The sequence below is a fragment of the Vipera ursinii genome, assembly GCF_947247035.1.
Source record: "Vipera ursinii genome assembly, chromosome: Z".
NCBI lineage: Eukaryota > Metazoa > Chordata > Lepidosauria > Squamata > Viperidae > Vipera > Vipera ursinii.
In genome coordinates this window covers 15,756,133-15,780,613 of record NC_139517.1, presented here as the reverse complement: position 1 = coordinate 15,780,613, position 24,481 = coordinate 15,756,133, and the positions used below count along the sequence as shown (strand labels likewise).

General features: G+C 43.0%; 1 protein-coding gene across 2 annotated transcripts; it reads left to right on the top strand.

The window, feature by feature from the left end:
• The first annotated feature begins 604 nt into the window (after window positions 1-604).
• On the top strand, window positions 605-18,724 carry LOC310650304 (lysophospholipid acyltransferase 7-like). 2 transcript variants are annotated; one of them, XR_014494347.1, is made up of 9 exons: window positions 605-985; window positions 4,874-4,954; window positions 5,908-6,037; window positions 8,973-9,099; window positions 9,191-9,347; window positions 10,622-10,982; window positions 14,421-14,603; window positions 15,738-16,204; window positions 18,450-18,724. XR_014494347.1 is itself a non-coding variant. In XM_083379177.1 (8 exons), exons 2-8 carry the CDS (start codon window positions 4,879-4,881, stop codon window positions 16,120-16,122), a joined length of 1,419 nt encoding a protein of 472 aa, XP_083235303.1. In that variant the 5' UTR covers window positions 605-985; window positions 4,874-4,878; the 3' UTR covers window positions 16,123-18,422. The 2 variants fall into 2 exon arrangements, 1 of the variants encoding a protein (XP_083235303.1); XM_083379177.1 differs by lacking the exon at window positions 18,450-18,724 and having other exon boundaries at window positions 15,738-18,422.
• Window positions 18,725-24,481: the final 5,757 nt, after the last annotated feature.

Sequence of the window (24,481 nt, the reverse complement as noted above, 5' to 3'; positions counted from 1 at the left end):
TTGCCAACTTGCTCTGCGAGAGATCATAAGAATGGGACCAGGAGGGAGAAATGTACTAAGCCCGGGGTAGGCAACCTTGGCTCTTTTATGACTCGTGGACTTCAACTCCCAGAATTCCTGAGCCAGCATGGCTGGCTCAGGAATTCTGGGAGTTGAAGTCCACGAGTCATAAAAGAGCCAAGGTTGCCTACCCCTGCTCTAAGCCAAGTTGGCTCCCAGTTCAGTTATTTTTTTATTAGAATATGCGTTTTGTAAAGTTTTCTTGTTGGTCTTGCTCTTGAATTCTCCTCTGTAAAGCGAAGTTATAAACGTAAGTTTCCCCCACCCCCACCCCTTTATGAGCCTCTTTCGGATTTGCGCCTTTTTTTTTTCCTTCTTTCTTCCCCCAAGAAAAGATGCTCACCGTATAGCCAGGCACTCCTTTCCCTTCCCGTTACTTCAAGCCCCTTCCGCCCCGCTACAGAAATCCACCAATCACCTTTTAAGCCACGGCCGAGCGGGTGGGAAGGACGGCTCGCCGAACCAATACGCAAAGGCAAGCAAAGGCCACCGGCTGGTTTCCGCGAGGCGAAGAAGGGAGCGGACGAAAAGGAGAACTGGGGGAGAGAGAGAGAGAGAGAGAGAGAGAGAGAGAGAGAGAGAGAGAGAGAGAGAGAGAGGTTTTTAGAAAGGGGGAAAAAACACGAGAGCCGCTCGCTTTCAGATACCCGAGAGAGAGAGAGAGAGAGAGAGACGCTCGCTTTTGCAAAGGAAGCAATTGCGCGAGAGACAGGAAGCCGGGAGGCGCGCAGGCGAGCGGGAGATCCCCAATCAAAGCGTGTGGATCCCAGCCGGGGAGGCGGGTCTCGCTCTGCTCGTCCTCGCCCTGCATATGTCGTGCGAAGTTGAGACCCTCCGACCTCTTTTGCCCGCCCTGCAAAGTGCCCCCGCGCCACCTTCCCTTTGGGACAGCTCGCGCGTGGCGGAGAGGGATCCCTTGCCAAGGGTGAGTTGCCCGCGCGGCACGGGGAGATTTAAGGAAGGGGGCGGGGGGGGGGAGAGAGGATCGGGGTGGAGTGGAAAGCAACCCCGGAGGATTAACGCTGGGGTTGGGAATGGTGTGGGGGGTCCCTAACTTCTAGGCGAGGGTTGCAACCCCGGATTAATTTAAGCAGGCTCTTTCCAAGTTGCCGGCATCCTCCAAATGAGATGGATTACAATGCCCTTCGTCCCCAGCCAGTGTTGCAATCCAGCGCAACAGGCGAGGGTGCCGGATAGAGGCGGGAAGCTAGTCTAGAAGTGCTTGCCTTGAAACGTGTAGCACAACTCTTGAAGAGCCAGGCGATCGTATTTTTATAGAGCTCAGACAACTGCCTTTAGCGTTTTTTATGTCATCCGAGATATAAATTTGGTTACTTAAGGAACGGCAGGACCAAACGAGATTTCTAGGTTATCTAAATCTCGATTTTAGATTTTTAGAAACCAGGAGATTCTACATTTCTAGTCCCCACTGTAGGCACAAAAGGTGACTGAGTGACTTTGGGGCACTCTCTCTCAGCAAAGCCCAAGCCCAACCCCACCTTGTTGTGGGGAAAATAGGAGGTAGAAGGATTATTGGGCATGTTTACCCCCTTTGAGCTGTTTATAAAAAATAATAATAAAGGCAGGATATAAATAAGGAGTATTGGGCATGTTTATACCCCTTGAATTATTTATAAAAATAATAAAGGCAGGATATAAATAAGTAAACAGAACCTCTTAACCCCTCATGAGTAACATCAGGCTATCAAAGATTTTGTTTCAGAAATTATTTTCTAAGATTTGCCCTTTCCTCCAATGTTACTGAGTTGTTGTATTGTAGAAAAAATGTGTTCTACATCTCCCTCCTCAGAGGCATAAATCTGAGACATGAAGCACCTTCTGAGTGGATTGGAAACAGGCAAGGAAGAATTTGACAGGGCTTAAATTATACTGTACTTATTTTTAATGCATTGCCCTTTGACATAAAAACTATACCTCTATTTCTTTTGGAAATGTATACGATTGCACACAATTTCCCTGAAGTGTTTTGCTTGTCCTGTTATTAAATACGCTTCTACTATTCTTCCAAATTCTGTGGCTATTTAACCTGAAGAGGAAATTCTCATTTTGTTTTCAATATCCCCTTTGGACACATACCTTTGGCAACGCAAACTCAGTGCTTTCCTTTAACCTCTGGGCCCATAACTTGCATTTTTCTTGCATTATTACAAAGTCTCTATCTATGTACAGTTCTCTGCCTGTACAGGGCACTTCTTCCTTGCTTTTTTTTTTAACATTGAGTTCTTCAGAACCAGCTGGAGAAAGGGGTGTGTATAAAATCTGTTTGCCTGACTCACGAGGGTGTGGAATCCTCTGAACTGTCCTTCATCCAAATTGTTATCTAGTTGGAGAAGGGTAGAAATGAGTGGAAGGTAACTTGGTTTCTCTGGAACTCTGATCTGGCCACTTGGGTACATTTAGTGACACCCTTACTTTTAACACAAATCAAGGAGTCTGACCTGTGGGGAGAGAAGCAAAAGTTTGGGAAGACAGATGTTTGTAAGGTACAGCTGGGAAAAAGCAGGTTGGACGTAGAGGTGGAGTGGCTTGTGCAAGAGGATGCAAAAGGGTGTAATTCTAATAGTAGGAAAGAGCTTGTTTTGTTTTTTTTGTAATCACAGAGTAAAGGGTTATTTTGTAATTGTACTTTGCTGCGAAAGAAATCAGAAGCTTTCTATTTCTTTTTATTCCCTTTTTCCTTTTGCTTTTTTTTCTTCCTTTATTACTTTTATTCTTTATTAGTTTTGGGTTTTATGTTCTTTGTAAAACTTTTAATAAAATATATTGAAACCTCCCCCTCCCCCCCCCCAAAAGGGTGTGATCACTTTCCACTACTGAGAAACAAAGATTTTTGTAGACAAGCTCGGAATGAAGTTATGCAGGAAATCCAAATTTTTAAGGATTTCAAAAAAAGGGGGGAAATGATGCTCATTCTTGCTCTCTTGAATTCAAGAGAATTCTTGAATTCTTCCTGACTCTTTAACATTTAGTATCCTCTGCTGCTGCTACCACCGCTACATCTGACAGTGTGGTCTTAAACTACTTGTGATGTGTTTCTTTTTTTAGCTGCACTCTCCTTTTCCACTTGTCTGCAGTTTATGCCTGAAATATGTTTTCAACAGTCCTGAGAAGTAAGATGTCCAAGACTAATAGAAATGTTTCTTCTTAAAGCCCTTAAATTGTCTTTTTCTATTTAATACAACATGATCAGTCTTGGCAAAAGCATGCTTCAGGCTAATAATTCAAAAAGCACATATGTCTCTTGGTAGCATGCCTTTTTCCCTTCCCTTATTATTACAGAATTTATTACCCTGCTGATTCATTGCTGAAAACCACCCCAAGTGGTTTCCAAGCAGACAGAAGTATGTAAGAGGAGATGTTGTATTTTTGCAGGCCTGGAGATGAAGTGATAAAAAGAAACACTGCCAGATTTCATTGCTGATCTGAGGCATCAGAGATGGAGTGGGGGTGGGGAAGACAACCAGTCAGCATTTGAGTCTTGATTGATTTGTCTTAGTCTTTCTCAGTTGGGACAGTGATATTTGCTATTGATTCAGATTGATAGTCTTGCCTCTCTCGCAGAGCAAGTTGGCAACAGCTGGTTTACTATAAATGATTACAAAAAGATGATGAGTCCCGATTAACATTTAGACAGCCTGAGAGCTGTCGGCTACGGTGAGAAGTGGAGGATTGTCTCAGAAGAGGCCTCAGTTTGAATGAAGCTTTAGTAGCCTTGCTCAAGTTACTTAGTTGGCCTTTAGTTGTTGCCTACGTAGGCCAGGGGTAGGCAACCTTGGCTCTTTTATGACTTGTGGACTTCAACTCCCAGAATTCCTAAGCCAGCATGGCTCAGCATGGAAACCTCTCCATTTCTCCTCAGCATGGCTGGCTCAGGAATTCTGGGAGTTGAAGTCCACGAGTCATAAAAGAGCCAAAGTTGCCTACCCCTGACGTAGGTCAATAAACACCATATCTCACAGTGCAAATTAAATTGACCACACATTTTTATTTTTACTTCGTAGTGTTTCCTCACAAGTGCCACGTCTGCTTATCTGGGATCAACCAAGTGTTGATCAACTTGGTTGTGAAAGGAATTGACCAATCGGCTTGTTGCCCAAGCCTGATGTTGTGGACTGAGAGAAAGACGACTGGCCCAAAGACACGCAGCTGGCTTTCTTGGCTAAGACAGAACTAGAACTCGCAGTCGCCTGGTGCTTTAATCAGACAAAACTGGTTCTCTAAGTTAAACCACACATTTGCTGAAAATACTTGTTGGGCCAGTATTGCTTTTTTATTTATTTATTTTATTTTATTTATTTAGATTTATATACCGCCCTTTCCCGAAGGACTCAGGGCGGTTTACAGGGCATTTAAAAGAAAGTCAATACAAACGTTAAAACAAATTAAAAAAGATTAAATAGAACCCTGAGAAAATTAAAACCCAGTTAAAATTAAGATTAAAAAATTCTCAGCCTGGGCCAGGGAGCTCGAAGAGCCAGGTCTTCAGGTCCCGGCGGAATGAATGGAGGTTGGGGGCAGTCCTTTTTAAATCTGTTATTAATCTCTTGTATCAAAATAATAATGCCTTTTCCCTGTCATCAAGTTCTCAACCTCAGGTGGTCTACCTGCTTTACTTTTCTGTAGCATGTGTATATGCAATCAAAAACCACAAGATCGCTTCCTATTTTCCCTTTTATATCCCTTCTTTCTCAAAAATCAAGTGCAGAGATGGTGTCACTGCCCTGTGCTCCATATTTCCAATATTTCTCCCTTTGATCCATGCAGATTGACCTAATTCTGTATTTCTTGCCAGCTACAATGTCACCTGATGAAATTGTCTACTTGGCAGTCCTTCTCGTCTCTATACCTGTTGGCTTCCTCTTCAAGAAAGTGGGTAAGTGTGAAACCTGAAGAAGGAAATGCTGCTAGGTAACCTCATAAGAAACTGTCCCAGGGTTCATGTCAGAAGGCCTTGCCTTGAACTCAACACCTTGAAGGGCTTCCTGGTTTGAGCAAGCAGGTTGTAAGAAGCGCATATCCAAAGGAACTCTGAGAAGATGGGATGTGAAATGGAGCTGTTGTCAGTCCTTTTAAATGGGGATGGTGAGAAATAACAATACACGAGATCTGCATATTACAGGTAGTCCTTGATTTATGACCGGTGCCTTAGCAGCCGTTCCAAGTTATGATGGACTTCCCCAGGAGTAGTTATGACCTGGTTCCAAACTTTTAACAGCCGCAGGGCCCCTTCTCATGGTCAAATGACTGCATGTTGGGCACTCAGCAGCTGACTCACATTTAAAGCCTTTTGCAGCATTCCATGGCCACATGGGACTTAATTTTATGACGGTGTTGCTGAAAACTGAAATTTCCAGATTTTGGCAAAAACGAACCACAGTGAGCAATGGGTTTGCTTTACACAACCATTGCATTGACTTAACAAGTGCTGCAAAAGCGGTTGTAAAATCAGGTCTGTCATATAGGTGGTCTGCTTTACAACCATCATGACTTGCAACCGTAACGGGCAGATTCCATTACGGTTGTACATTCCTGGCTATTTGCCGTGATCCAAGAAGCTTCTTGGATGAGAAGCGAAACGTTTTTAAAGGAAAAAATGAAGAAAGTCCCGCTGTCTTTTTGAAAAAGCACCTTTGGGACAACCATGACCTGGCTGATTACGAATCTCCATAGGCAATTTTATAAGTTTTATTTGGATGTAGGTTCTTAGAAACTGTGGAGCCAGGTAGGTTGTACATTCAGGCAAGCAAAGAAAATATGCCTCAAAGTCACAGTTCAGGGTGTACATCTTTAGACGAAGGAAAAATGTGTTCCTTTTTTTTTTAATAGGTTCAAAGACCAAAAAATATGGGGCAGCTGTTGTAGGACTTGTCCTTATTCTGGTGACTTGCCAGATCCACATCCTTCACTCCCTTATCACCATCCTGGGGACGTGGCTTATTATCAATATCTCACCAAGGTAAAGAGACCTAACAAATATGGTGGCTGTAAGATGGTCTGACAGATGCAGAGATATGCGCTGAATTTAAAAAGCAAAGATGGGATTATAACTTTCCTAATTTTCCTAAAATCCAACTCTCCCCCTCTCTCTCTTTCTGTGTGTGTGTAGGTAGATAGGCAGGTTCCAGATTTTGGAGAAAGACCCTCAGCTCCTTAGCTGGTGATGATGTTCTCCAGTTGAGTCCAACTCTCTCCACATCTTCTGATCTTGCAGTACTTTGAGTTTTTCTATGCTCCAGCTGGCGTCAGCTTTGATGGTGTCCAGCCATCATGTTCTTTGGTGGCCTGGTTTTCTTTTACCACTAACTCTTTCAAACATACCATATTTTTCCGTGTATAAGATGCTATTTTTTCCTGCAAACACCCTCTTCAAAAATCAGGTGCGTCTTATACACTGAAAAATAATGCTAACCTCTGCAGCCCAGGGCATGCCTGTTTGGGTTGCTATGCCACCTGGTGCAGCTGTGGGCTTGCCACTAATGGGAGGGAGGAGTGGGCAAGATCTTCTGCCAGCTGAACTTGCAGATTTGCTGGCTCAGCTGTTTGGCACTTTGCCAAACAGCTGATCGGTGCAGAGAGCATCTTATACAAGGGTGCGTCTTGTAGATGGAAAAATACGGTAATTACTTTCTCCAGTAAATTCCTCCACATGACATGGTCAAAGTAAGTGAGACTTCTAGTGATATGTCTGGTGTTATGCGCTCCAGTATTTGCTTGTTAGTCACCTTTGCTTTCCAAGGAATACACAGGAGCCAGAGCACGAACGAATCAATTTTCTTCCTGTCTTGCTATTTTAAAGTCCAACTTTCACAACCATAGGTAGCTACGGGGAACATAATAGAGTGAACTAATCTACATTTGGTTTCCAGGCTGGTGTCCTTGTTTTTCCATAGTCAGCCACTGCATTCATCACTTTGAGCTATCTACGGTCCAAGGAAAGTGAATTTTTCCCACAGTTTCTACCTTCATCATCAATTTCTATTTGGATGTTTCCCTTCCTTGCAGTGGTCATGAGCTTGGGCTTTTTGATGTTCAGAAAGAGACCAAAATTCTCACTTTGATTTTCTTGATCAGGTGTTCCAGGCCTTCTTCGGTTTCTGAGAGGAAAGTTGTATTGTCAGCATATTGAAGACTGTTGATGTTGCTTCCACAAATCTTTACCCCAATTTTTGATTCTTCAAGGTCTACCTTTCTCATAATTTTGGCAAACAGGTTGAATAAGAAGGGGAAGGAAATGCAGTCTTGTTGCACCCCTTTCTCTATCTTAAAACAGTTGGTGTCTCCATATGGTATGCACACAGTGGCTTCCTGATTTGTGTTACAGTGATTGCACCAACTTGACCAGATCTTGTAGGTCTCTCCATAGCTTCTTATGATCAACACAATCAAAGGCTTTCTTGTGGTCGATGAAGCACATGTAAATGGTCTTTTGATATTCACAAGATTTTTCCACGATCCAATACAAGTTTGCAATATGGTTACGGGTGTCATAACTACTTTGAAAGCCGGCTTGGACATCTGGTGACTACCTTCTAATGGTTGGTGCTGGACATTGTTGTATAACTGTAAGCAAAATTTTGCTGATGCAAGCAATGACACCAGTTGTGTCATAATTGGAGCAATCTTCAGAGTCACCCTTTTTGGCAGTGGAATGAACACGTGACTGTTTCCGATCCTGTGGCTACGTGTCAGTTTCCCGAATTTGATGATGGTGGGTGATGCAGATCTCAGTAATTCCACAGGGATAGTGTCAAAATCTGGAGTCTTATTGTTTGGCAGCTGGTTGTTGTTGTTAGCTGCAAAGTCGTGTCCGACCCATCGCAACCCCATGGACAACGTTCCTCCAGGCCTTCCTGTCCTCTACCATCTCCTGGAGTCCATTTAGGCTCACGCCTACTGCTTCAGTGACTCCATCCAGCCACCTCATTTTCTGTCGTCCCCTTCTTCTCCTGCCCTCAACCTTTCCCAGCATTAGGCTCTTCTCCAGTGAGTCCTTCCTTCTCATTAGGTGGCCAAAGTATTTGAGTTTCATCTTCAGGATCTGGCCTTCTAAAGAGCAGTCAGGGTTGATCTCCTCTAGGACTGACCGGTTTGATCACCTTGCAGTCCAAGGGACTCGCAGGAGTCTTCTCCAGCACCAGGCGCTCGGCCTTTCTTATGGTCCAACTTTCACAGCCATTGGCAGTTGGATCATCGCCCAAATAATCTCTTCCTCAAGGACGATCGGTTCTGTCTCCTTGTCATCCTGAGACTGGGCTCCTTTGCTACCTGCATGCAGCTATTCTGTATATTCTTGATTCCTTGTTGGTCGACAGTTCTCTCCCTTGTTTTTAATGATGCCTTTATGAGCAATAAATGTTGCTTGGATCTTTTTAACTTGCATAAATGCAGCTCCTTAAGGTTTTGACTAATTCACACATTCTGCTAAGCAATGATTTGCTTAACTGTGGCAAGCTACACTTTTTTGGTTTACATAAAACTGTAAGCCACGATCCCTATTTTCGCAGACCATGCTAAACCCAAACCGAACGCAGCACATTATGACACCTCTAATGTTTGAAACTGATCTTAATGTTAGGATTTCTGGTTTCTAAAAGTTCTCTATACCCTCAAGTGGGCAGAATCTTGTATTCAGCCTGTTCAAATAGCCTCGGCTGGAACAGATCACGTGGTTTCCACTCGCCACATGATCTCTGTAGGTTGACTGGGAAATTCTGAGAATTTCAATCCATGCACCTTAAAAGTTGCTAAGGTTGAGAACAGTGGGTTAGAAGAGTGGTTAGTTTATGTGGGACAGTCAATGCAAGGATACCCATGTGTGCTTTTGAAACTGGTGTAGAAAAAAGGATTAATAATTATAACCTCTGCTTTTTTTTCCTTTTTTTAAAAAATAGGATTTGTCACCACCTGACACTGGGATGGACATTTTCCTACTTACTTTTTTTCCGCATAGTTACTTACTTCAACTATCCAGAGCCAACACCATTCACCAATGCTGTGCAACTTTTGCTCACTCTTAAGGTATCAGGCTATTCTTGGGATAATGGGAAGGAAGGGTGTTTAGCTTGAAGGGGAATTAAGGTTCTTTTTTTCTGGAATTTTTGTCTCCCAGCTGCTGAGCTTAGCCATTGAGGTACAAGAACTCATTCAGGCGAAGAAACAGGAAGTGACAACCTTCACCAAAACTCCGATGATTGGTACAGTCCTCCAAAAACCGGGGTTGGTGGAGATACTGTGCTACTGTTACTGCTACGTGGGGCTTATGACAGGTAAGGTGAGCTGGCTAATAGAAAGTGAAATATGTCTACAGGTATAAACACCTGTGATGCATCTTCCCTTTGACAGTCTTATGAGCAGTGGGTTTATGGACATTTTAAAATGTTGGCATCTTCTCACCACATGTATAAATATCAGTAAGAGAAAATCTTGGGCTAAAAAGCTACTCTTTATTGTTACAATTTCTTTTTAAAGGAAAAGATAGTTAAGAGATCAGAGCAAGTTGAAAACGATAAAGCCCATTCCACTTTTACCTTCTCATCTGCTTCTCACGTCAGCCACCTATTGCTCTTGGTATTGTGCCTGATCAGTGTGTGTACATGTGGCCTCTTGTATTTTTTGCAGAAGTGTGTTTAAAACTACCTTGCTGATCTGACAAAAATAGCTATTCTTCCTACTAGCCTACACACTTCACTTTTACAGCTTCTCCTTTTTTGTTTTGTGAGAATTGCATGAGAAATGACCATATATTGCTGCTGCAAACAGGAAGGCAGGAAATTACAGCAAAAAGTAAGATACCAGGCATTATGTTTTTTGTTGCCAGAATCTGCAGGAAATCATCAAATTGTGCAACTAGCACATCCCTGTGTACTTCCCAAATCACACACAGCCTTAACCTGTCAAGCCTATTCAAAACAGAAGCCCCCAAAACATGTTGGATGCTATCTCTCACAAACTTTCACTAAATTACAGGTAGTTCTCGAGTTACAATTGTTCATTCAGCGATGATTCAAAATGGCACTGAAAAAAGTTATGATCGGTCTTTGCACTTATGATCATTGCAGTGTTCCCATGGTCACTTGATCAAAATTCAGGTGCTTGGCAAAGGGTTATGTGTGTATAGTAGTTGCAGCATCCCAGGGTCATGTGATTGCCATTTCCAGCCTCAGCTGGCTTCAATTCCATAAGCAAAGTCAATGGGGTAAGCTAGATTTACTTAATGAGCTTGTGTTTCACATAATACATTCAGTGATTCGCAGCAAAACGACATAAAATTGGACGTAACTCACTTAAGAACTGCCTTGCTTAGCAACAGAAATCCTGGCCCCAGTTATGATCATAAGTTGAGGACTACCTATACTGGCTTTGGATTAAGAGAAATAGTGTGAACACAATTAGAGGAAATCAGGGTATGGAAACAGTGACTTAATTAATTCAGCTGTGTATGTGTGATGCTCTCTCTGGCCTTGTTTTATTTTTCCTCAGGCATACCTCTCTCTCTGCTCTTTGATCTTAACATTTCATTGTTTTCTGTTTTGGTACCCAGGCCCATTTTATCGCTATCGTACATATCATGACTGGTTGAACCAGATGGAGCCTTCTGTTATCCCTAGCTGGCGGCCAATGCTTTCCAGATCCAGAATGATCCCGATCTTTGGAATATTTTTCCTGGTTGTCTCCCACTTCTTCCCCCTTGATTACGTCCGAACCAACGCCTTCTACGAGAGAGGACTCCCTTTTCGCCTCTTCTATATGGTGCCCATCTTCTTCGTCTTCCGGATGCGCTTCTATGTTGCATGGCTTTGCGCCGAGTGCGCCTGCATCGCTGCCGCTTTTGGTGCCTATCCAGTCACTGCCAAATCTCGGTCAGGTGGAGGACCTACAGTGGAATGTGAGCCTTTAAGTCGGTAAGTCAAGAACCTCTTCCCTTTGGCTCTGCCTTCTCTAAAATACTTCTGGTTTTCACACAACACTAATAACAGTGAATTGTTACCACAAGCTTCATAAGAAGTGCTTTTCCTGGGGCCACTTCTCGCCAAAAGAATCACCACCAATTCGTTAGATATAGCAGCGCTAAAATATTCCCCCTTATTTGTGGGGTAGGGACAGTTTAAAGGAAACAGACACGTTGATCTTTGCAGAGGCTTTATGTCCACCTTTTCTTTATTTTTCATTGAACATGTACAAATTGGGCTTTCGTGTGTTTTGAGTTCTACAGTCCAATTTTGGAGTCAAGAGAGGTTTCTTCTCAAATAAGAAGTGTACTAATTATAGCATGGAAATGGAGTATATATTTCTTCTCTCAGGATGCTGATCTCTTTCTGGTTCGTATGATTGTAACTGACTTAAAACTCAGGCCTGATTCTTGCATGAAACTTACCTGAGGTCCCTGTAGCACAACATTGGACTAATTCCTGGCCCTTAGCTTGCCTGAAAATACTGTGTCTTCCAAAACTAAGGTACAGGTAGTCCTCAAGTTATGAATGTAATGGAGCCTGCTCATTCCATTCTTAAGGATTCTCGTACCTTGAATGCAATTTACTCCCTGCTTTCGCCCACGCATTCATTAATTGAATGCATGGGTGAATGCGCAGCTCGCTAACTGCGCATGCGGTATCTCAGGCTGGGGAAGGCCATGGAGGGCCTAGTGATGGACAGCCCCCCAAGGCCTCCGTGCCCCACTAAGATACCTCATGTTTCCCACTCTCTTCCTGCCCCGCCCAACTCGCCTTGAAAAGATCTCTCTGCTGCGATTCCTGCTGCCACCCGGATCTGAGGCTGGGGGATGCTTCTGTGTACCTCCGGAGGTCCAATCCAGGTGTTGGAGGCCTTTTCCAGGCCACTGCTACCCAGATCTGAGGCCAGGGGATGCTTCCCTGTGCCTCCAGAGGCCCATTTCAGAGCAGCGGCAACTTGGAAAAGGCTTCCAACGCCTGGATCGGACTTCTGGAGGCACGTGGAAGCATCCCCCAGCCTCACGTCCAGATGGCACCAACTTGGAAAAAGGCCTCCAATGCCCAAATCGGGCTTCTGGAGGGCTGTGGAAGTGTTCCCCAGCCTCAGATCCAGGTGGCAGCAGCCTGGAAAAGGCCTCCGACGCCCGGATCGGGCCTCCTGAGGCACACGAAAGTGTCCCGTGGCTTCGGTTCCGTTCTCTGTTGCAGAGAGCAGAGGCCTAAAGTACCATGAGATCACACAAGACCAGTAGCATGAGATCTGGTGCCACTGATCTTGTGTGATCTTGCGTTACTTTAGGCCTCAGTTCTCTGCGAACTCACTGAAGGCCTGGAGCAGCCAAGAAAACGAAAGATCTCGTTCTTTGCAGGGTGAGTATTGAAGGCCTAGTGCCTAGGGCAGGGGTAGGCAACCTTGGCTCTTTTATGACTGGTGGACTTCAACTCCCAGAATTCCTGAGCCAGCATGGTTCAGCTTGGAAACCTCTCCCTTTCCCCTCAGCATGGCTGGCTCAGGAATTCTGGGAGTTGAAGTCCACGAGTCATAAAAGAGCCAAGGTTGCCTACCCCTGGGCTAGGGAGACCCAGGGAAGGGAGGAAATAAACAGGCTGAATGTTGCAGTGCCACTTCTGTCGTTAATAAGGGTGAACGACTGCCGTGGTGTGGCAACATTCCTAATGCTGGGACTTGCTGGTAAGCACTAGGCCAGGAGCACTTATTGCGTAACTTCGAACGTTCACAACTCAGGGATTACCTGTACAACCACTATCTGAAGTCCTTGTGAGAAAGAAATGAAATAGCACTGGTTGTTTGCATGTTAGTTCTGCTGAAAACTGCTACATATTTACAGAAGCTATATCCAGTGTTGCGCAGGACTAGCACCTTTTGTTTTAGGTTAGCAAATTTACTTTGGGACCATACCAAAAGTAAAAACTAAGTTCTACTGCCAAATATGTGCAGGTAGTCCTCGACTTACAACAGTTCATTTAGGGACCGTTCAAAGTTACAACGGCACTGAAGAAAGTGACTTATCACCGTTTTCCACAGTTACAACCTTTGTAGCACCCCCAGGATCATGTGATCAAAATTCAGATGTTTGGCAACTGGTTCATACTTATGAGCATTGCCGTGTCTCAAGGTCACGTGATCACCTTTTGCAACATTCTGACCAGCAAAGTCAAGGGGGAAAGCCAGATTCACTTAACAACTGGGTTGCTAACTTATCAGCTGCAGTGATTCACTTAATAACTGTGGCAAGCAAGGTCGTAAAATGAGGCAAAACCCACTTCACAAATGTCTTAACCACAGAAATGTTGGGCTCAATTGTGGTCATAACTCAAGGGCTACCTGTATAGACAACTATCTTCATTTACTATTTTTAAAAAGTCTGAAGATCACAAACAAAAGACTCATTAGTAATACAGAGTAAAGGTAAAAGGTAAAGGTTCCCCCGCACGCACATGCATGCTAGTCGGTCCGACTCTAGGGGGCGGTGCTCATCGCCGTTTCAAAGCCGAAGAGCCAGCGCTTGTCCGAGGACGTCTCCGTGGTCATGTGGCTGGCATGACTAGATGCCAAAGGCGCACGGAACGCTGTTACCTTCCCACCGTAGTGGTCCCTATTTTTCTACTTGCATTTTTACGTGCTTTCGAACTGCTAGGTTGGCAGAAGCTGGGACGAGTAACAGGCGCTCACTCTGTTACGCGGCACTCGGGATTCGACCCGCCAAACTGCCGACCTTCCGATCGACAAGCTCAGCGTCCTAACCCACTGAGCCACCGCGTCCCTTATACAGAGTACAACTTAGTTTAACAGAGCTAACCTTTCCATGACACTAGAGGTAGTCCCTGACTTATGACCAGTCGTTTAACAACCATTTGAAGTTATGGCAGTCTCAGAATGGTGCTGTAAAACACTTCTGGCTGTTGTAAAATGTTTCACAGCACCCACTCGCCCACCCCTCACAGTCACATTACCACATTTCAGGCACATGGCAACCTGTTTGCACTTACGACCGGTTGCTAAACGCCCCATGAAAAATGGAGACTCCTGCCTGAAGACCTCCAAGGTCCCTTCAACTCTGTGATTCTAAATAGCTGGATATAAATTTGCAGATGTTTGTTTTGTCTGTGTCAGTACCGTTTTGCCTTCCAAAAGACAAGGTGTTCAAAACAGATGGCAGGTTTACCCCATTAATGAACACGGGAGGAGGAAAGCTGCTATGACAATCCCAATCAGAATTGGTTCATTTAAAAAGGTACTAGCAGATTCCTTCTGCTAACAAACTAATTGACATTTTTAAGGTCAGCCCCACACAGAGAACATTTTTAGAGCAGTTCTGGACATGAAGAATGCATGAAAGAATTGCTTTTCTCTTCTCTTGCAAGCAGATCCGCTGACGGGGACGCATCCAGTGTTGCCTATGATTATGAGACTATCAAAAACATTGATCCGCACGGGACAGATTTTTGTGTCAAAGTAAAGGATGGCATGCGCTATTGGAACATGACTGTCCAGTGGTGGTTGGCACAATACATCTACAAAAGTGCACCTTTCCCCTCCTACGTCATGAGGTGCGTCAAGTGACATCGGATTCAAATAAAGTGTCGTTGAGGGCAAGAAATAAATCTTTCAAGGGGAAGTAATAGGCTGGGCTTGAAGGTGAACTTGGAGGCGCGTGGTCAGTTGGATCGGCATGAGAGTAGGCTGTAGAAATCATCTTGTGGAAACAAGGATTCTGGGACGGGAGCCGCTTGTTTTGAAGGCTCAGGGTGAACACTGGGCAGATCTGGGACGAGAGAGAGTAGCGACCTGCCATCAGAGAGGGAATAAGTCAGAAAATCTAAGTGAGACTCTTCCTTGATAAATGCTACAAGACTATGGGACTGAGTGAGTCACCTAGGGCAGCGTTTCCCAACCTTAGGAACTTGAAGATGCGTGGACTTCAACTCCCAGAATTCCCCAGCCAGCTGGCTGGGGAATTCTGGGAGTTGAAGTCCACGCATCTTCAAGTTCCTAAGGTTGGGAAACGCTGACCTAGGGGAAATGAGCAGTATAGACACTTCATAAATTAAACAGTTGCATCATCACCCTTTTGTAACATCAGCAATGCTTGGTTAAAGCCAGACTCTGGATTCCCCTCCCCTAAGCACAATAATATTAAAATATAGTTCCCTCCTTTTGTTGCTGTCGTAAATCACATTCTCCAATTAGTTTGAAGGGTAAGTTCTCCCTCCTTAGCTTAACCCCCAGTTCTTTCTTACCTGCCTCTTTTTTACATTCAACCTTGAAAATGCTCTGCTGCTATGTTATTATGTCTAACTAATCCCCCATGCATATTTTTCCTTCCCCCTCCCTTCTTTATCTAACTTTAACTCTGAAAGTGATACAGAAGGAGAAATACAAAATAGCTGCTTCTTCCTCTTTTGTCAAAGCAAGAACATCTGATGTTAGCAGCGTTGACACCTTTCCCATCTTTGGTGACTCTATAACGATTTCAGCTCCCGTTGTTCTCAAGCCAACATAGATTGACCGGGATCTTGAAATCCAAGACTTCTGTAGGTTGGGAAACACTGAGCTAAATTTAACAAGAGCCATAGCAGAGTTGCAAATGATCAGCAGGCATGTGAAGGATTTGGGGATAGGTGGGTGCTTGGATTTCTTTGCAGGGATGAATAGAGGTCTGACCAGACTCTTTTTCTTTCCAGGAGTGCCTGGACAATGCTTATCTCGGCCTACTGGCATGGGATCCATCCTGGGTACTACCTCAGCTTCCTTACCATCCCACTCTGCTTAGCAGCTGAGGCGGCCATGGAGAGTGGATTCTTGAGGCACCTCTCCCCGTCTGGGCGACTTTGGGGTGACTGGATACAGTGGTTCCTGAAGATGAGGGCTTATGACTACATGTGTATGGGTTTTGTGTTGCTTACCTTTGAGGATACCATTCGCTATTGGAGCTCGGTCTATTACTGCATCCATGTGGGAGCTGTGGTTTTCTTCGTGCTGGGAACAGTGTTGGGGGCCAAGAGGAAACAGGGCTCCCCAAAAGGCAAACAGGGTGCTTCTTCAGAGAACCCCCAGCAGCAGGAATGAGAGGGCAAAGTGATGTTGCCATGTGCCCACAACAAGGAACACTGTCATAGGCCCTGGAGGCTGAGGGAACAAATAAGACTCTGTAAGTTTAATTTTGATGTGTGTCATGACTAGGTGGGGATTGAAGGATGTAATCTGAGATTGAACTGGGAAATCCCTACTTTTGGTCTGCTTTGTGACAAGGCGATTTGGACATCCTGAAAATATTGCCACCTAGGCCAGGGGTAAGCAACCTTGGCTCTTTTATGACTCATGGACTTCAACTCTGGGAATTCTGGGAGTTGAAGTCCATGAGTCATAAAAGAACCAAGGTTGCCTAACCCTGACCTAGGCTATTCTACTTAACACCAGGGGATTCTGAGAAGAGAAAACTTCTCCAAATCTTAACTTCTAACCCGGTGTTTCTCAGCCTCAGTAATTTTAAGATGGATGGACTTTTAACTCACATGCTGGCTGTTGAATTCTGGGAGTTGAAGTCCATCCATCTTAAAAGTTGTGGAGGCTGAGAAATACTGCTCTGACCCGCTCTTTTGTTAGGTTCCTTTCTGGCTTTCACTCTATTTCCATAAAGTTTGGAAATTTTACTTCTGACTCCTCTCTAGTCTTGGTGGTGGTGGTGGGTTTCGTTTGAAGTCCAAACCTCAGCCATTTTATAGCATAAAGTAAAGGAATTATACCCAACTGGCTATTATGGAACTATAACTCCCAAGAACTCCAGCCAAATTTAACAATATAGGCAGTGGAATTTATACCCGCACAACATCTGGTGGATCACACATTCTCTGTCCTTTAACTGGTAGAAATTTTTAATACGCATTCTGTAGCTTAAGTGGTCCTTGTTTCTCACTGTCATTTTTATTTTCTTTAAATGTTATAAATATCTGGACATTTAGTGAGATTTCTTGAAAGGGGGAAGAATCTTAAATCGGTGACCCTTTTGCTCAAAGAGGTGAGATTCTGGAATGTAACAAGATTTTTACAGGGCTGGAACCTGTTACATAAAAGTGACGGAAACACGAAGATTAGTTTGCTAATGCATAGGTACAGGTGGGCTGGTGAACTAATGAAGAAATGAGATGTTGCACACAAATAATATCATATTTAAGGAACAAATGCATGTTTGATTTTTTTTAGCCATGATGTTTGGGCTGAAAAAAAAAACTTTAGGGCATATAGGGCTGTGTCTTATGGGACCTAAAATGTATGCACTGAGTATGAAAGGGTGGATTTCAGTTTGGAAAACATAAACAAATATATTAACTACCAGAAAAAATGATTGCTCAGGTAATATGTTTATGTCTTAAGAAAACTCTACGTGAACCTATTTGTGTTTGCATTATTTTTGGTCCAAGCAAGTATTTTATTGGAAGGTACTTGGAAAATAAAAGTTTTTTTTTAAAAAAAACCCACACAAAAACATTATTCTTTTGCACCATTTACATCTTACTAGTTCTCAACAAAGCAGCAGAAGATACACATTGAGTTTGAGAAGTTTCCTGTCCCTTACTACAAGGAGTTGGATTTCAGGTGTCTTCTTCTTTCCAAAGAGCTAACCATCCTCTGTAATGTGAAACAATCTCAAACATCTAGAGCAGTTCTATTTTCTTTCAACTATCACACTTCCCTGCCTCATTCAGTAAATCAAAAATATGCATTGCAGTTTTTGTTTTGCTCAAACCAAATCCACCCCACTCAGATCTTGCATCCTGCTCAGCTCAGCCCTCCTTCTCGTGAAAGCCAGCAGAATTACTTCTTCACCAAGCTGAATTCATCTCCATCTGGTTAGTCATAGGGTGACCCCATCAGGATATTTTGAAGGACGTTTAATGCTTTACTTATTAAAGCTCCTGGGCTGCTTAACATGTAATCCCCGCACCCCAATAATATATAAATTTGCGCTCAAGGGTGTGAGTGGCACAGAAAACAGAAAGAAACCTCACATATTTGTAAGGGGGAACGGCTAGATTGATACTATATACCACATACAATAACAATTTCCAAAAAGACCCACTTCAAACACTTGTTCACACTTTCATTCCTGGAGCTGCTTATACTTTTCAAAAGAAATGTATTAAGGTGAAATTTTTATATTTGTGTAATTTTACAATTATACACACTTGCAATAAAGGTATTTTTAGATGATAAAGGGTGTTTCCACAAGTTCAGCTATCTGGAGAGAGTTGTTAATGGTAATGGCATCTGCTTATATAGACCATAGAAGTCTTAACAAGGGATTAATTATAGTACAACGGCTTTGATCCAGAATAGCTAATGTATTGTTCCTAAAAGAATTGTCCTACCTATCTCCTTGTTCCTACTGCTCACAGTTGGAGTGTATGAAATCAAGGGAATGATACAGCTGGATAATCTGCAGCCATGGAAGAAGATTTGAGGAGCTGAAGCAGGTACCTGGGCACCATTTTTTGTGCTGCTTTCATTTGGGAGTGGCTCATGACAAAGAATCTCCAGCATTTTCTTTTTTTCAGCAAGATTCCTCCACCGCCAATGCTGTCTTCTCTGATCTTGAATTATTATGCTCTCTGCAGACAATACTAGGAACTGATAGTTCTATGATTTTGATTAAATGTGAAATGCTTTTCTGCATACACAGTTGCAGAACAACTTTTTAATACCCTGAGGAAACATGTTTGGGAAATCATTCCATTTACTGTACATATCTGAATCCTTTTACATGGGAATGTCCTAGAACAGTGGTGGCAAACTTTTTAGAAACCAAGTGCCCAAACTGCAACCCAAAACCCACTTATCGCTGGGTGCCAGGTGGGCGTGGCCCACTGGGTGGGTGTGGGTGTGGTGGTCATGGAAGATTGGGTGGGTGTGGCCAGGGTGGGTGTGGTCACCTCAATGTTGCTCGTGGGGAGGGACACCTGTGGTGGGTGGGCAGGGTTGGGGGACCTCCAGGAGGTCTCTGGCAGGTGGGGTGGTAGACTCATCCTGTGGGGTGAGGCGAGGCAGGGTGGGGGTGCCATTGCCATGGGGCAAGACAAGGGCTGGAGCAGCTGCTGCCTGACACCATCGGCCCCTGCACACAGGCCAGCGACCGCATGGGGGCCAACGGTGTCCATCAGTAGCCACAAGCTGCCGGCCCCTCAACAGGCACACTCTGGGGCTCCTCAGCCTGTCGCCAGCAGTTCAAAGAAGCCGCCTCCAAGATGGATGGTCGGCCAACAGCTGAAGAGGTGATGCAGTGGGTCGTGCCTGGGAAAAGGAGAGCATGCAAGGCCAGGAGGGACGGGATGGGGGGAGGGAAACCAGCCATGCCGGGATGCATTCAGCCACGTGGGACCTCAGTGAATAAGCAGGCGGCTGGTTGAAGAGGGACAGTTGCCACCTCCGGGGCATGGCACGGGTGCCCACAGAGAGCTCTGAGTGCCGCCTCTGGCACCCGTGCCATAGATTCCCCACCACTGTCCTAGAATATGACCAAAGGGTCCAAGGGGCAGCTGGCCTGTTCTCCATCACACAATGTTGTCACAGAGGGTCCGCCAAAGCTTGAAAAAATGTTATGAGTTAAATCTTGCTGGTCTGTGGCCATGGTCGTGGCCACAAAAGATATTTAAAGGGGGTCCATGGTGAATAAAAGGTTGAGAATGGCTTTAGATGACAGGGATCACAGCTCAGATGGGGAGGTGATGGGGACTGGGTGGGCTGGATGGTGAAGCACCATGGGTGAGGTCAAGACACAAACATGGCTGAGACCAGGATATTTCAGGATCTTAAAAAATGCCTATATGACGGTTACACCATTCCCAGGATTGTCTGACCAGATGTCATGCACACATATGGGGCAGGGTATCAAAGGTGTCTGAACTGGGCCTCAAAGTTGCTGCTTCCTTCTTCAGCTCTTGCTACCCTCCCCATCCATATTTGTGAAATGAGGCCAAGCCAGAGTGTTTTCTACTCTGCACTGGATAATACTGATTCTGATGATAATTCTTCATGACTGCTCACAACCACATGACACCAAGAGCACCTGCACTGGCTTTTGTATGGCCACATGTTCCCTGACAAAATATAGAGGAGACAAAGCATTTGTGTTGCCTGGAGCACGAATACAGGCCGAGCACCACCATCCAGCACGTTGGCCCCTCCCTCGGAGCTATCTAGGTATCCTCTTGTCAAAAGAATTAGTCTTCATATTTCTCTAGGGCTTAATTGTTTGCTGTTTGTTTTGATTCAAGGAATTGGGAGCAAGGGAGCGCTTTGTCCTTTCCTGGACTATAAAATACTTGGGTGGCCTTGAGCTTTTGAGAAAAGAGCGTTCTGCTCATGAAGAGTGTTAGAGATTAAACTTGATTTGGGTGACAATATTATATAATGGAGTAAAAGCACCTTTAAGGAGTTAAACGGCCTAAGGGTGTGGCTGTAATTATTCCACATAAAAGAGAGTTAGATGTTCCACGTAGTTGCTCTTGTATATGTGTTTGATGTTAGTGTTTGGATACCTCTTGTTCTCTTGTTTGCTAACTTGATATTTATTCTCTCAAGAATCAACTGCTTGCTACAGTGTATATTGTTTTTGATATTGGTAAGCAGCTTTTGTATTTTGATACTATGTTTTTTACGGACTGACTTTTATGTGCATGTTCTCATCTCTGTAGTAAAATTCATCATCATCATTTTAGCCATTGTCTATCCACTGCAGGATGAAAACCTCTTCCTCGTGTTTCCAGCCAACACTGTTCTGTTCCAGCCTACGACCAGCCCTGTTTGTGTGTCAGGGACAACCCCTTTTTCCTTTTTACAGTCAATAGACTGGAAAAACCCAACCCAAATTTCTTTACAGTTCAAACAAAAAAGCAACAGAATATTTCCTTCAATAAATGAATCAAAATTATCAAACAAGAGTCAACAAACAAGAGTTTTTATTTATTTTATTTATTTTATTATTTAAACTTGTATACCGCCCTATTCCCGTAGGACTCAGGGCGGTTTACAGGGAAAAATTAAAAATACATACATACAAAGTTAAAATTGATTAAAACTAAAATTAAATTAAGTCCCTGAATTTAAACTAAAACCCCATTAATAAATAATTAAAACCCCTCAGTCTGGGCCAGACAGCTGAAAAAGCCAAGTTTTCAAATCCCTGCGAAATGAGCGAAGGTCGGGGTTAAACAGAAGTAGCAAGAACAGAACAGGAATTCTCTTAGAATGTCTCCAAACGGTTGCCTTCAGCAACCAGCCTCGCTCACACCTTCCCCTTTTATTATCAGTCCCAAGGTGTGGCTTCTCACTGCCTTCTCCTCTCACTGAGTTGCCTCATTGATTTGCTCTGCTCTGCTCTGCTGGATTGCCTTCTGCTTCCAGCGTCTCTGAACAGATTCAGCTGTGACTCTTCTGAGTCCGACACCTCGTACTCACACAGCTGAGCCTCATGAAGAACATGACTGGAGGGGCCAGGCTGAGAGTCCTGCAGTTCATCAGAGCCTCCCTCTGACACCAAAGGCTCTCCAAACCCCTCCTCCTCCTCCTCAGATTCATCGGACTCAGCTGCTGGGAGCACAGGCTGACAATCAATCACAACAAATATGGTCCTGAGCTTTCTTTTGCCAATTGGGCCCGCCATGCTTGCTGATGTTGCTGATCCGTCTTGTTTTAGGTCTCTTTCATGCTCCACCTGCCATCAGTTCTTCTTGCTATGTGATCGGCCCATTTCCATTTCAATTCTTTTACTCTCTTGATGATATCGTATACTGTTGTTTGTTCTCTAACCCATGTGTAGGTCTTTCTATCTTGTCTTGTAATGCCGAGCATGTATCTTTCCATGGCTCTTTGTGCCATGTAGTAAAACTAAATGGCATTAAAACTGATTCCTGTCAAAAGTTACTGTATAGACGTTAGTTGGTCAGGCTGGGTCTGTGAAAGTATGGAATGCCTCTATTGGCAACTCCAAATGCTATCTAAGCATTGCTCTTCTGCTGAAAGTTAAATATAGCAACTGATTTATTTATATTTTGGCATAATTTATATTTCCATCTAGATTTACAGCCTGCACATTCTAACTCGGGTGTCAAACTGCCAGCCTATGGGCCGGATGCGTCACGCGGAAGCCGCGCCCACCCCAGCTCCAGCAAGGGGAAAAAAGTCACGACACGTCACGTCACGAGTTTGACACCTCTGTTTCTTTTTTTAAAGTTTTATTATTATTTTTTAACAGAGTTCAATAATAATTATTCAACAAAAACGTGTTGCCTGAGTATCTTATTCACTAATACAAATTAAATTCCTAATCCCTAAATCTTTTCTCTAACCATTGATAAAATAGGTCCCAAGTTTGAAAATATTCTGTTTCTTCTTTTTCTTTCAACCTTAAAGTAAGTCTGTCCATTTCTGCACATTCTAATATTTTTTTGATTATTTCTTCTTCTGGTGGTATTTCTTCGTTCTTCCAATATTGTGCAAATATAATTCTTGCCGCTGTTATCACATGTAGAATCAAATATGTACTTTGCTTATCAAGTTTTTCTGGCATTATACCTAGTAAAAAAAAATCAGGTTTATAGTCTTACGTGTTTCTCTAACATTTTTTCTAACCAAGTGTGGATTATTATCCAATATCTCCTTGCTTTAATACATGTCCACCACATATGATAATAAGTACCTGGTTTGTGTTTACATTTCCAACATTTCTCTGACATGTTTTTAAACATTTTTGCTAATCTTGTTGGTGGCACATGCCATCTATAAAACATTTTATATGTTTTCTTTGCATGAAGCTGACATTGTCAATTTATAGTTTCTTTCCCACAAACTTTGCCACCCTTCTAAGTCTATTATATCCAAAATTCTTTGCCCATACTATCATTGCGTCTTTTACTTGTTCATCTTCCACTTTGAAATTTAATAAGAAATTGTACATTTTTAAGTTAACTTTTCATCAGAAGTTAATAATGTCTGATCAAACATAGTCTGTTCTTGGTAAAATCCATACTGTTTAATATCTTTATCATATATGACTTGCATTTGTAAATGTGACCACCATGTTAAATCGATGCCTGACTTTCCATCTCTTGCCTGCATTTTAAGTTCCCTTCAGAATTTAGAATATCTTTGTATGCCCATATTTTATTGAGACTGACTAGATTTGGATGCACGAATGCTTCCATTGTTGAAAGCCATCCTGGAACTTTCAAATAAATTTTACATTTTATTTTTTCCCCAAGTTAATAATAATGCATTTCTAATGTAGTGGTTTTAGAAGTATTTATGTATTTTATTTTTTCCGTACCATAGAAAAGCATGCCAACCAAATTGTAGGTCATGCTCCTCCAGATACAGCAATCTTTTTGTTTTAAGAGTTATCCATTCTTTTATCCATGTTAACACTGATGCTTGATAATATAAAACCCAATCTGGCAAACCAAAGCCTCCATTTCCCTTGGCTTCTTGTAACATTTTCAATTTAATTCCAGCTTTCTCCCCTTGCCAGATAAATTTTTGAATTAGAGAGTTTAAATCTTCAAAGAATTTTTTCTTCAATTTTATAGGTATCGTTTGAAATAAAAATAATATTTTTGGTAATATATTCATTTTCACCGTAGCAATTCAGGAAGTTCTTGTTTCAAAGACCATTCACAGTTACATCAATGATGACATTAGTGATAACAAAGTAACTTTGTGACTGTAAAGGCCTTTAAAGGTCTGTAAAGGAAAAGAAACTAAAGTAAGATCTTACGCACAGTAGTAGATTCATTTAGTGACCACTTTGCTTAATGATTGTTGCCAGTCCCAACTGTGGTCAATAAAGAAGGATTACCTGTACATGACAGGCATTATTTAACTACAGTGAGTTGAAGCCTGAATAATTCACCCCAGGGATTTTAATCTATTTGTTTCCTCTTTACACAGACATACTGTTTCAATATGAATGTGCATTTGCACAATGGCTTAAATACAAAAAATATTTTTAAAATGCTGTAGAATAAATCAGCAAATTTGAAGAAGGGAGGACAGAGTACTAAAACTGTGCTTACAAGAAAGTCAGGGATACACAACATAACGCTGTTGTTTTTAATCAGTGTAAACATTTTATTTGGAATACTGCATGTGTATTCAATGTCAGTATGTCTCAAAGATGCTTTTTTTTTTTAAAAAAGGCACTGTTTTTTTCTTGAGGAAGAAGAAGAAAACATTTCGCTTCTCATCCAAGAAGCTTTTATCAATTCTGATGGTGGGGAGATGGAAGGATAGGTACTGACAGTTGAGACTGGATGGTGAGGGAATGTAAAGATAGGTTTTGAAAGTGAGCGAGCGTGTGTGTGTGTGTGTGTGTGTGTGTGTGTGTGTGTGTGTGTGTGTGTGTGTGTGTAAGGATTTGCAGTCATCTCGTCCTTAG